Source organism: Gavia stellata, chromosome 8, assembly GCF_030936135.1.
Source record: "Gavia stellata isolate bGavSte3 chromosome 8, bGavSte3.hap2, whole genome shotgun sequence".
Classification (NCBI taxonomy): domain Eukaryota; kingdom Metazoa; phylum Chordata; class Aves; order Gaviiformes; family Gaviidae; genus Gavia; species Gavia stellata.
The window spans coordinates 28,374,787-28,388,701 of record NC_082601.1 but is presented as its reverse complement, the minus strand read 5'-3'; the positions used below and the strand labels follow the sequence as shown (position 1 = coordinate 28,388,701).

The window sequence follows — 13,915 nt, the reverse complement described above, 5'->3', positions numbered from 1 at the left end:
TTTGTGGGACTCTGGGCCTTGGGGCATGAAGTGACAGTAGTTAGTGCACAAACTGATGAGTCCCAAAGCACTCTAAGGGAGTGTTTTCAAAGAGTATTCAGATAAATGGATAAGTCTTAACATTGGCAGGTCTGGATGAGTTTTGTGTAAAGCACAGCTGAGGTGAAACGTGGATACTTACGGTGGCCTTTTGTAAATCTAGAAACAGTAAATTCAAAATTGTATAATTACATTTGTAGTCAAATGTTAGGAGATAATGATATCCAGTAATGAAAAACTTAACTTACTGCAGCTTTGGCTTTGCAGACCAAAATATTCATGTGCTTGTAATGACTGAGCATGCTTTCTCTGAAAGGGGCTTGGAAACAATTCCGAAGTCTTCTCCTTGCAGGCCCCTCTTCCAATTAGGGTCACTGGTCGTGTTTCCAGTCCTCCATGTCATGAAGTGAAAAGTGTTTGCTTTCTGTTACCAAACCTGTAGGTGGCTGCAATGATGAGGAATACTACCGGCTTAAATGGATACGTTTCCAAGTCCTTGATGATGCTAGCTGTTGCAGTAAAGTAGTGGGAGCACTCATGGCAAAGTGGGGCTTCTTGATATGTTTCTGGGATGAGGATCAGCTAAGTGACTCTTGTAAATGACCCCTTGAAACTCTAACATGGGTAAAGACAGACATGCCTGGGCAGTCTGTTTTTGTAGAGGCAGAAAGAGTTGATTGTGATCTTGCTAGGCTTTTGAGATACCACATTCATCCTACCCAAATGTAACCAATACTCCAGAAAGTGAGGCAACTGGTAGGGGCAACACTGAAGTTCTTCTGGCTGTGGAAGCCTACTGCTTTCTTGCTGTTTTTGAGGGGAAATAGATACATTTTAGAACAGTGTTACTTGGGTTATAGCAGATATGACATGTTTTGTGTGTGGATTTTTTTTTTATATTGCAACAGACTATATTCGCACTTTTACCTGGGACAAAAAGCTTGAAATGGTGGTGAAATCAACTGGCATCTTGGGAGGACAAGGTAAGTCCAGAATGAAAGCAAAACTTTTGATTGTGTTGCCTCGTTACCTGGAAACTTCCTATAACTGTGCTAATAAAGCCACAACTTCCCCACCATGCAGATTTGCAACACTAGATTAAGTTGTCCAGAACAGGAGACGGAATACCAAGTTTCAGAAAAATTAATACATTGATCTGCCTCCATGAGTGACTCTTTAAGTACCATAATTCCTGGGAATAGGGTAAAGGTCATCTACTTATCAGACTGTTCTTTTCTGTTTCTTAGTTATCAACTACTCTTATACAAACTTAGTCATCCATACAGAGATACAAGACAAAAACCTTCCTGCCTGGTTTCAGATGATGTTTTCTGAGTCCAGAAAATCAGTTATACTCTGAGCTGTTAGTGTGGAGGAATCCTTATCAAATGATTGACTACTGCCCAGATTTTGAGGAACTGAGGAGTTCCCTTTGTGGTAGTGAGTAGAGTACCTTTTGTGCAGCATTGCCTAGTGTTGGCCACATGTTAGTAGGAGGGCTGAAAAGAGAAGGGAAGGGGAACACTTGATGCACCACTGCTCAGGTGTCTGGAGAAGATGTCCATAGAGTGAAACTCTTCATGGGAGAAATTTGCATCTCTGCTGGAAAACCTCAAAGACCTGTAAATAGAAGAGAAAAAGAAACAAACTAATCTAGATTGATGTAAAAAGCCTAGATGGTTCCTCCAACTTCAGGTATCTCAGTTCAGTGTTATGGGTCCAGACCTTGATCTGTCTTCTCTCCTAAATGTTTAAAATAAAAATTAAAAAAAAAAAATAAGGCAACTGATAATGTTTGGTTCCAAGACCCTTCCATAGTACTTCCATGCCTCCATGATTATGCTGTCTGGTGGTGTAATCTCATGTGACATCTGTCTGTACTGCAATATTCTCTTTAGCCCATTTCTAACTTCTCTTGACTTTTACACATTAGGTAAGATGCCAACCGTGGTCTCTCCAGAACTGTACCGGACCAGGTTTTGTGAAGCTATGGACAAGTATTTCCTGATGGTGCCAGACCATTGGACAGGATTGGGCCTGAATTGCTAAGCTAAAGCCCATATTGGGAAAGCACAAGAGGACAATGACATTATAGGCCACTCTTTTCCTGTGGTCTGTCCAGCAGTAAGCAAGAGGATTGCAGTTCCACGTCTACACTGACCATGTGCGTCATGTTGTGAAGTGTGAAATCTGCTTGTTGCACTTTAATCCTCTCTTGGAGGCTGATAAGCAAACCAGCCTCAGTAAGGATCTAAGCTGTAAGGTACCACTGAGCGGCACTGGCAAGAGACGTTCCCTGTGTCAGTAGGGAAGGTGATGCTGTCTTCACGTAAGAGCACTGAAACAGATACCACCCCGTTCATGATGGTGCAGAAGTACATGATCTCTGTAAGTCTTGCACTGCCTAAGTGGTGATGAATAGGAGCAGCTCATGTTTCTGTAGTGGATGCGTGGTACTGCAAATGTGAAATAAACCTGCCTGGGTGGGTGGGTGACTGAAGAATGAAGTTAATTCCTGAGTTCTGCTATTGTTGCAGTGGTCTGTAGTTGACCTGTTTAGGATCCATGAATAACTTGTCCTGCTTATGCTCTGTAGCTTCAATTTTCCCTGGTTTCTGTAACAGTATTTTTTTTAAGGCAGCTCCACAGCTATAATGCCATATCACTACGTCTTTTGAGTTATATTACTGCAGTACAACTCTGCCTTTGTCTGTCATAATTTCGTTTTAGCTGAATCCCATAAAAAAGGGTTTTCAGTCATCAGCATACTGCAAAACCCAAAACATATCCCTTCAGACCTAAACAGTACTTTGATCTGAATGTTGCCCACATCCCTGGAAACAGGTAACTAAAAAATATACCCTTTAAGTTAACAAGATTTGATTAATTATAGTTGTGAAGCTGATTAACCCTTTCCTTAGCAGAAGGCACTAAGTTGCTAGACAAAATTAAGCATACTGCCTTAGTGACAACTTTCTCCTTAATGAAACCATCATTCCTGGCAGATCACTTCAAATCCATTTCAGTTACCCAGGACTTTAAAACAGTGCATTTGCCTCATGGTGAAACTTTGCCAGGAGAATGTTTTTCTTGCATTCAGGACATGCTGATGAGAATGAACATCCAGATCTCATCACACTGTGCAGTCCCAATGGAAAAACTGTCTCTTCAGCAGTATTAGATTTTTTTTTTGCACCGCTGAGATGAATGTAGTTGTCTTTTTCTGTAAAAAGAAAAACCTGAACTAGCAGGTATCTTGTATGATGGATAAGATGTGCAGAGATCTGTGAATCTCTATGTTATGACAATAAGCACTTCTTTCCATTTTTATTAATTTTTACCTGTTTTTGTAGGTGATGAGTTTACTTTTTAGCTTCACTATAATATAGGCCAGTAAATAAGTAGGGTTTTTTATGAGTTTGAGAGGCAAGAATACTGCCCTTTGACTTCCAGTCTCTGATGGAAGGACTTCAAATGACTGTGGAGTCTGGGGACAGTATAGCTCTTTATGACCACTTGCTCGTTCTGACCAGTTGCCTGGTATTGCCATCTGCACTGTAACTATGGATTGAAATGTGCATTTTGTTCACTCCTCCTGTGTTCAGTATTTTCTTCTGCAGCAGATGGTGGTGGCTCTGTTCAGGAGTGACAGCTGGGGAGGGAAAATGCCAGCAGTGAGAATTGAACTATTGGCTCCAAAAACAATCAGTGCAGCTCAGGTCTGAGCTGCCCCCGAGGCAACAGTCATTTGTGTTGGAAGAAGTCTTCCCCACCCCATTGCAAAGCCCTAGTGGAGTATGAGCAAAGATGCTGACCTTGAAGCAGCAGAAATGAAAGTATTCTCACTTCCTCTGTACAACGCAATCATTGTTTCTGGGGGTGCAGTGTTGAAGGCTGCAGTGATGTGTGCTGTGGAAAGATGACACAGTACTACTTGCTTCCTCTGGTCCACAATCCCTTCGGTCCAACACAGTGCATCAGGTACAGCTGACCACCTCTGGGACACATCTTGCCTCCTGTGTTGAAATGTACTCCCAGGGATGGCTAGATGTGTGGGGGTCCTTGTGTAATGAGGAATCATCCAGTCTATCAGCTCATTGCTACTCTTGCTTTTGTGGCTTCTACCTTCTGTCTTCGTCCATCAATATAAAAGAGCATGCCATGCAGCCTGAATCTGTTTCAGTCTCAGTTAAAGTTTACATGTATTCTTCCTCCTTCCCCTCCTAAAGTTTACAGGGAAAAAACTTGACTTGCCCAACCAGCTAAGGTGACCCAACAGCAGCTGGTTATGTTATCTTCCACCTTTGTCAGTATGTGGATTAGTTGATGAAGCATGAATATGGGCAGTGTCATGGCATCTCCTCTATGCTAATGTGCAGCTATGATGTGCTAGCCCTGTGCTGTCACCAGTAACCCTTACTCCAGTGATGTGTGGCTGCTCTATACTGCTTGTCTTCCAGAGTCCCAAGCAGCTGGCTCTAAAGCAACATGATCATCTGACTGTAGCTAATGTTTCCCTGTGCATGACAGCATGAGGCCCTCAGCACTGCAGAAGTGAGAGAACCTTCCACTGGCCAACTGTTCTGCAGCCTGTGAATGCAGAGCCCAGATGTGTGAATTGTGACCTTCTTCAGCGAAGTTATAGCAGTTGGAGGGATTTGCAAGAGTGATCTTGAGCTGGCATCAACAGCTAACTTTGGGTCAGGATGTGGCTGATAGATGAGTCCTGACCAGAGTGGAGCAAGTAACAAACTGCTGGTCATGGGTAACACGGTAGCTGCAGTATCAACTGGAATTGGGACATCATTGGGTGCCATGTGACATAAAGCTGTAGGCATTTCTAGTTCAAATCCCAGCAGTTGAACAGATCTCAAACGTTCCCTTTTCAGAATAAGAATTGTCCTGGCATTTCACTTGCTGCAAAGCTGACTTTCTCAAAAGGAGAGCAATACTTCATGCAGAAGAGGTCTTTGAGAGAGCTTCTTGTGGGGCTGTGTTAGGTCTGTGTCCCTGCAGCATGCCTAAGGATGTCCTAGGCAAAGGGCTGAGGTATTACATGAGCCCTTTGATTAGAGTTTTTTATTTCTTTGTAACGCAGGTTTAGTATATATGTGTGTAAGCAAATCCCAGTTGCAAACATCAAGACTGCATTTCTTCAGAGCTACGCTGGCTCTTTTTCTTCTGTTGTTTTGATCTGAGGCCTTGTGACAAATGTCTAAATCTTGTCCCAGTCAAAAGTGATGACTTGCTTTGAGTCATTTTGTAGACAGCAGAATGCCTTATAGTGGCCCAGTGGTACATTCTGTCCCCCAAAAGCACATGAGGGATTCTTGCTGGTTAAGTAGCTCTGCTGGGCTCAGGGGAGTTACCTGTGGAGTGGACCCTCCTCTGTGAGAATGACCAAAACCAAATGAATCACTTACTAGCAGGTGGCCAGACTAATCATTATTCAAAGCACTTAATGTACCATAATGTATGTATTTCTAATCTACCTTGGTTCAGCTGTATTTTATAAAATTGATGTACTGAACTATTTGAGAATAACTGCCTTGACTACTTGGAGAATCAAAATGTAATGTATATAGATACAAATAAAGTGACTAAAATATACTTGAGTCTCTTCCATGTGGTGGAGCAGTTAGGTCTCATAGCATCCCATTTTCTTGGGCAGAGGCTAAGCGCTCTGCTTGCTCTGCAGCAATTGCTCTCTTGGGGGTTGCCAGCTTTGTGTACAGTGTAAGCATGCCTGTCATGTCTTGCAGCTCATCTCTTCTAATGGAGCAGGACCTCTGGGCTGCTCTCCAGGTCAGTGGCAGTAGAATGTGCAAATAACCTTCCGTGTACTTCTCCCACCTTCTCCCCAGCTGCTTTTCAATACAGAGTGCTGTGTGAGACAGGGAGCCAGTTTTGTCCGGCAGATGGTGATGTTGCCATGGCCCAATTCTTCCAAGATGTAGAACACATTCCTCAGGAAAAATCTCCAGATATTTCCATAGACTCCTCTTAAGTGGACTAGATGCAAGAAAAAAATCCAAGGAGGTCTGAAAACTAATGGCATATCGTGATTGCTTCGTGTTAACCTGGTATATAGTAACTGCCTCTCTTAAAGCTAAAAATGATGTGTGATCAGTTCTGGGAAGGGGACTTGTTGGTTCCTAGAATATAAAACTCAAAATCTAAAACTTAAGGATTTTACTTGTATTATGTGCCATCACCACTTTTGCCAGGTGAGTCTGAGTTCTTTTATCTGCTGCAGTATGAAACTGCATCAGAAGCTGTCCCACCATGGATGTGTGAGCAAGGCAAAAGGTGGGATACTCAATTCAGGGGCAGTGCTGCCTTACGCTGGTGTTCCGTTGAGCGGTATGACTTGAGGGGCTTCTGGCATGAAGTTGAAAAGCACAAATGCAGGGTTATCAGAACAGCATTCCTCTAACACTTCCAAGTGGGACTGACAGCACCTAGTAAAGGATAAGAGTTTGTGCTCTAAGCAAAACTTCCTTTGGTTGGCACTGAAGTCATCAGTATTAAAAAATGAAATGGTAATTGCTTGTGTTTTCCATTGATGTAAGTGATGGTATGAGACATTGGTCAGCTTCCCCACTATCACCTTGATATAGACAATACTACTCTTTAAAAAAAAAAAGTTGGGATTCACCATCTCAGTCTATGCTGTAATGTCTCAATGCGAGTCCTACAGTGTCCTAATGTGAAGATACACAAGCAACAAGAAGTACTTCAGTTTTAGTGTGGAGGTTTTAAGTCAGTGCAGATACAGAGTAACTGCAAAATAACTGGGAGAAGACAGGCCATCTTGCATTTCTCCCCGTTTTTGGGACACAGAACAGGAAATCTGGCACACTAGAGATTCAAAATCTAGCTGTGCTAGACACTGATACTAGCCTAGTATTGCCACTAAGGTACTAAAGTAATAACAAAACAGGAATCTAGGGTCTCCAAGCTCCTGCTGTGGAGCCTTGGCTTGTTGTCAGATCTCTGTGAGGAACAAAAAGAACCAAAAAAATAAACCACTTAATTTTTTGGTGGGAGGAAGTTTGTCCGTATCTTTAAATGTGTGCCTGGAAGCAGAGCCTGCTGCTCAAAAGATGAAGGATGACAGAAACAGGTAAGAAGAGTGGGTTGGGGGCTTGTTTGGTAATCCAGCAGAGCAGCAGAGTCACAATGAGCCCCACCATGTGCATCCTGTTACAATGCCTTGTTTTCCAGCCCCTGTTGCCTCTCAAAGTCCTACAGCAAGTGATGTGTGTGAGGGCAGAAAGCAATGTTTAGTTTGAATGATGAAAACCAACACTGAAATATCCCTGGTTATGAATTACTATCATCCTGCATACTGAGTCTAAGCTTTGCAAAGCTCCAGGCAAGCTAGTTTCTTACATACCATAAAGCCAGTGTTCTTGAGTGTTTCCAAAGGCACAAGGTTGTCATCCTACAAAACCATGCTCGTTCACAGAGCTTGTGTCAGTTACAGAGGCTGTTTCTCAGTTTAACTCCTGCAGTAGTTTGCAATAATACATGAAAGCGGAGTTGTTAGCAGCCAGCCAACTCCTTATTCCCTCTGCATTTTTTTCCTTAGGTGAGAACCTTTCCTGCTGGTCTGTGTTATTTGTGGAGCTGCTTTTATTGCACCTCCTTTTCTGTGATTATAGGTAGCTTCTCTGTTGAGGCCTTGCTTGTAGATATCTGTAGGTAAACTTGTGTTATCAGAATTAGCTGACATAAGGTCTCTGGTCCTAATCTGAAGGCTTTTTCTAAGCCCAGTCTGAAGGCTACCTAACTAGTCCTCAGTCCTTGCAGCTTTAGCAAGCTGTCTTCTGACTCCTTCCAGTTGTTTACAGCTATATTAAGTAAACAAGTTCTGGAAACAGGAGAAATGTACTAGGTATGCAGGAGCTGTGGTGTGAGGAGTCCTAAGGAGAAAAAATAAAGCTTTGGTAGTGAAAGGTCCATTGCAGTCAATACTCTTAAGATGACAGAACTGGCTGTATATGTAAATATGCAAGACGAGTTGTAAAATCTCATTGCTGTTTTGAAGGAGTGATGTCTAGGCTTAGTAATTATAGCCTCACTTTTGAAGTGCTGAGGATGACTTGTGTGTGGGAAATAGCAAGCATGTAAGAAAGCAAGCATGTCAGTAGAAGAAGAATGTGAGAGAAGAGTATAAAAGCTGATTTATGCCAATTATCATATTGGAAAGTTATTCTTACAGAAGGGTGTGTTTCGGCTGCCAGAAACAGAAGAATCCTGCCTTCAGCTCTGAGGATTTTGTGGTGCTTCATCTGTGAAGCTGACAAAGAGAAGGTAGGTGAAAGAGGCACAGAACAATACTGCTGAAGTTAAAAAGAAAAACAAGAACCCCCCAAAACAGGTAAGAGTGTGCCTGCAGTAGTAAATTACTGAGAAATACTCCCTACCATTCCCTAGAAGTGTTTAGCCTTTGGTTACCTGCACATGGTCCTGAAATTGCAGTTTTCAATGAATTTTCCTGGACTTTGTCTTCAAGACAGAACTTCATGTATTACAAGGTCCTGTGTGTTGTTATTTGTGTTTGGCATAGGGGCAAAATGATTTAAAAGTTTGCTGCAGTTAGGAAGCTCTTTTTGCTGAAAAGCTAGGTGTGAGATAAAACCACTGATTACTGTATAGTTACAGCAGCAGATTACAGATTGTTTTGTTTTGTTTGTAAAATGTAAGCTGCTTGGGGGCCTGCAGGAGACCTGCTTCTGAATCCTCGCTGCACCTGCTGGCACTCCAGTTCAAATTTTCAATTCATCCTCTAGTGCAAAGGCTGGCTATATGTTTGCTTAAATTACCTCACAGGATATAAAAATTGTAAGAGAAAATATGATCTTAGTGGCAGTTCTATATTGTTTTCCAGGTGCCTAAATGTGCTGTGAATCTGCCTCTGAAGTGGTGGAGAACTGAAGTCCCATAATAACTGAATGTATACTTCAGTAAGGAGTGGTATCTTTTCTGTTAATATCTGTGGTCAGTAAAAACGTGACAGCTGTATCTTGCTTCTTGTCGAAGAAAGGCTGTTTGTACTAAGAGTCCTGGGCCTGTGGAATTTGCTTCCCGGTTTCCATCCAAAAAGCAAGAACAGAGTGGTGATCTCAGTATGTCTGCACAAAACCGGTTTACAGCCTTTTGTGATGTGAACACAGTATTCTTAACTTTTTGGGTTTTTAGGTTTTATACAGTGAAAATAAATTTTTAATTCCATGTTATCTGCTAGTTAGATATATTTCTATAGTAACGTGTTTTCATAGATGTACTCTATAGTAAATAGTGGTTGACTATAGTATTTGAATAGTGATAACACTCCCGATAGGAATGGCAACTCTGCCCATTCTTGAATAGCACACCAAGCCTAGTAGCCCTAAAAAAGAAATTAATAAGTATTTTCGTATCCAGTTTCTGTAGGCACCCTTATTTATATGCACAGAATATACAGCAAATGAAGGCATATGTTAAGGATTGAATCAAAGGCAGTTTAATGACTGAAGCTGTTTTTACTAAAGGTACCTCCAGAAAAAAATTAGGCAGTTTAAATGTTTACTGCTCTTGACTCAGCCTTGCTTCTCTGTTCAACTGTAACTACTGAGTGGGTAATCAATGCAGCTGAGGGGCCAGCACATACTTACTTCTATAGTCCCTGCTGACCTTTGCAGAAACAGAAGGCGGGGATTGCTGACCTGATATGCTGCTCCAATATGGATCCCCGAGAGGGAATAATTACATGGTACTGTTTAAACCTGAGAGTAGTAATGGCAACCTGTGTTAAAGATGTAAAGACAATTAATGATCAAAATACCTATGTCCACATTGTATTCTATAATGGGTGTTAAAATGACTAACGCTGATTTACACCAGTATCATGTTAGTGTACTTAGTGGCTTCTGAAGCTTTTCAGCTTCAGTTAGGTTAGGACAAACTGAGCAGTTAAAACTTGGTTGTCTTCTAAACCCAGTATGCTTAGGGAAGCAGGGGACCTGCTTGTACTCAGTGATTTGATCTGGAGTTAATTCTAACTTTAAGGGCACATATGCTGTAATTTAAGATGAAATTTAAGATGGACCTGGTCTACAGTTTGCTGTCATACGATGTTGAATGTTTTTGTCTCGCTGTCATATTACACAAGGAAATTGTGCACTGAAATGCTGTGCTGTAAAACAAAGTGTTTACATGTTTATGCACACAGTATTTCTTGTTTTTCTGCGCAGATAGGGAAAAATTTTTTTTCCCATGTATTCAGATGTTGATGTTGTAGTATAACCTCTGATGGCCCACACTGGTATTCATCAGAACAGAGCTCTTCTGCTTTTCTGCAAGTACAAGAGCAATGAAAAAATATTTCTGAGGAAGGCGGATAAATGTTTTCTTTAACAAAAACTTGTTCTGTAAGCTCAGTGAAATTGCTGCCATTGTCCTTATTTTACCAGAAAAAAATTTGGACTCCTGATTTCAGAATCAAATCTGCATCTCTCACTTTTCCAAAACTTTAAAGGCATTTTGTTAAATACCTGTATGTATGTTGCAGTATTTAACAGGCTAAAAACTAAATAGATCTCTGTGCTCTACTAATTATTCTGCAACAGGGTAACGTTCTGAAGTAAAAGTTATGCAGGATGCCTATGGTTAAGACTCTTTCCTGCTATTAAAGAGTGCAAGTAACGCTTCTGCTCTGCTCTTTTCTGCTATGTTTACTACAACGCCCCTTTATTCTCAGCTAAGCAAATATAGGTACGAAGTCCCAGAGGAATCTAGTCTTTTCTGTATAGTGCACATGCGTACTTATGTACTGTAGCTTAGCCCTTAGCCCTCAAACACCCTGTGAACAGAAAGGTGAAAAGGTGACAAATTGCCTACCTGTCTTAGCTGAACTGAGTGCAGCTGTGCATGGAACACCACATCCTACAGAGAGTTACATCATCTTGTATGATGCCTTAAGCACAAAGACCTGTGTTATTACAGCTGTAATTCCCCACATGAGCCTTATTCTAACAGCAGTGACTGTGGAACAGGGGTACCCTACAGCTGCAGCTGCATGGGAGTGTGCTCGTGCTAAAAAAGAGCAAAGCAGAATAGGAGGTACTGCCAGAACATCAGCTGGTACTTCTTGGCTCTAGTGGCTGGCCAGGCACACAGGTGCTTCTTGCATGCTGTTCCAGCCTCAAGCCTGAGCAGAAAAATTGTGCACTGTAAACACAGTTCACTCTCTCTAGTATATAACTGGAATAGCGAAGTCATTCAAGCTGTAATGATCCAGTGATGAAAGGTAGGATAATAAAGTAAGTGAACATAACTACTGAAAGGAGAGCATTGAATTACAGTTGCAGAGACAGGATGGGAATATAGTAACTTTTCTCCATTGTCTACATAGGATATTTTTCTAATATAGCCTCAGCAAAAATGAAATACATAGTATCCTGGATGTGGGCTTCTGTTACTGAACTAGCTGAGATCTTCTGACATAACAAAAGTAAACTAGCTACCTGATGAAAAAGTTAGATATCTAGGACGGTACAACTGGGATTGCTTAATGTACGCATATGCACATAACAAGAGGAAGAAAATGTTTTCTTTTTCTACCAGGATTATAAAGACTATGTGAAACACATACTATAGGGAGAAAATGATTTTCTGGAAACTCTAGGTCAGCCCTATGACTTTCTAATGGTTGAAAGGGTCTGTAACCAATTCTGGTTAAAGTGCGTTCTTGGTAAGGTGTCTGGTACTTGACAAGGATGGCATTCTTTATGTGGCTCCACGGTAGCCTATAACATGCAGAAATTATATCTACTTCTTCATGTAAGTCTGAGCTGCCTTATGGAAAAACAATATTCTGTTTTCTGTCCGTTAAGCCCTAGAAAGCAGAGAACATCTTTAGGGCAGTTATTTTCCATTCCAGCTTAGTCGTATAGTAAGATTTCACCAGAACTAGCTTGTTTTTACTGTGTATCATATTCTAAAAAAATCCCAACCCCTACTTAATTCAGCTCTTAAATGTCAGTGTTTCAAAAAACATTCAAGTAAAGTAGATGTTTTCTTACAAGATGTGTTGGCTTGTGAAGAATACATGCCAAATGTTAACAGACATGACTCTTGTAGCCTTAGTCAAGAAACGTCTGCAGAATACTCTGATCATACATGTTCATTTAGGAAACTTTCTTCTTTATGCCCAACTAACTGTAATTAATTTCTGTTGGCAGCTAGTAACACACAGAGAAGTCTATTAGACCTTAGAAAATTAGCAGTGCAAGGAGGCGCCTGTTTAATGTTGGGGGTAAGTACTTAATATCATGTTGATGATTTACCTTTATCTGTTTATTATCCAAAGTGTGGTGGCTTACATATAGATGGAAGAAAAAATAGTAATGAAGTCTAGCATAGAGAGAAGACCAAGGTTGAAAGTATTTGGACTTTGAATGTCACTGTTTTCAGATGCAAAGTTTCAGTAAATGAAACAATTTTTTTTGTGAATTCCTGTTGAAAACTTTAACTATTAAAACATTTTAAGTCTTTTTATAAACTGAGAAAAATATATGTAACTTCCACAACTAATTAAACCTGAAGCATGGCCATGAATGGAAAAAAAAATCAAACTTGCTAAGTTTGATCGAAACATGATCTTTTCAACTGCAGACCATATAAAACCAATATGTTGCTTGCAACTTCCACTGTTCTCTCTATTCTATTTTTATGCCTTTTAGCAGCAGTAGAAGCAAAAGGAGCCAAATGTGTCTTGGGATCTTTGTTGTTTTAGTATAAGGCAGGATAGCTAATCAGTTCAGTGACACTAGACAGCCATAGAAATCCTTCTTTTAATTAAAGCAAAATAGGATGCCAGAGAAATATTTAAAAGCCATTAGGCTTCTATATGTACTATGCCACCTATTGTACAGCATACATCTATTTTGTGTTTCATTATGTGTTGCCATTTCTTTGTGCATGTGTAGTTACATGAGAAGGAAGAGGTACAAGGCCAGCCTCACAGTCTGCTGCTTGTAATTTGAGAAATTTGGCAAGACTGCCAATGTTTACTTAATACCCTGGCAAGTCCTAAGCAACAGAAGCTCTGGAGAGTGCTCATCCCCTGCTTTGACTTGAGATGTTTTGTGGCATTCAGTCAAAACTCACAGGTCATCACACTTGTCCACCCAGTTGAACAGTCACACTGCAGAGTAGTGCTAGGAAAGGAGTGAAGAATAAGGGCTAAACAACACTATCTACAGGTAGCTACAGGGAGAAGTAGAACAATCCTGGTCATGCGATGAGAGTAAAATTGAAATTTCCTCTCGGGAGGGAGGAGAGAGGGGGACTAAGGAATGGTGGAACATTATTTTAAATTGGCGCATTCATTCATGTACTGTTTCAGATTCATCTTCCACTTGGTTTATTGTCATATAATAATATCCAATTATTATATATTATTGGATATGTGAATTTGAACGTTTCTCTCTTAAAATATGAAATGAACTTTAAGTATCAAAACAGTTACTAAAATATGACTATAATTTGTTTTGAACTATTTTTGGCAATGGGGGCAGGGGAGTATATTCCAAAATATTTGTTGACCAATACAATTCTTCATTGCATATTGAGAAGATTTTTGATTATTCTGGGTGGTTTTTGGGGTTGGGGGGGGGCTGCTTTTTTTTTTGTTATAAGTTTGATTTCTGAAGAACAAGGCAATGTTGACACCTCCATGATTCTACATGAGAAGACTGAGGGACCTGGCTACTTCAAGATGTTCCAATTTAAAAACAGTGCTGCTCCAGAAGTGTCTTGAATAACCAGTTTAAACCCTTGATTAGTAAAAATTGGGTCATGTAATTATGTGACTTTATCCTTAGAG

The 13,915-nt window shown here is 40.7% G+C and overlaps 1 protein-coding gene across 1 annotated transcript in view; it reads left to right on the top strand.

Moving 5' to 3' along the window:
- The window catches only part of PIKFYVE (phosphoinositide kinase, FYVE-type zinc finger containing), a 61,572-nt gene extending 59,198 nt beyond the window's left edge, over positions 1 to 2,374 (top strand). Inside the window, exons 40-41 of the mRNA XM_059820167.1 lie at positions 948 to 1,022; positions 1,973 to 2,374. Of these exons, the coding sequence (XP_059676150.1) occupies positions 948 to 1,022; positions 1,973 to 2,088 (191 nt within the window). The 3' untranslated portion in view covers positions 2,089 to 2,374. The remainder of the gene's footprint in view (positions 1 to 947; positions 1,023 to 1,972) is intronic.
- The last annotated feature ends 11,541 nt before the right edge of the window (positions 2,375 to 13,915 follow it).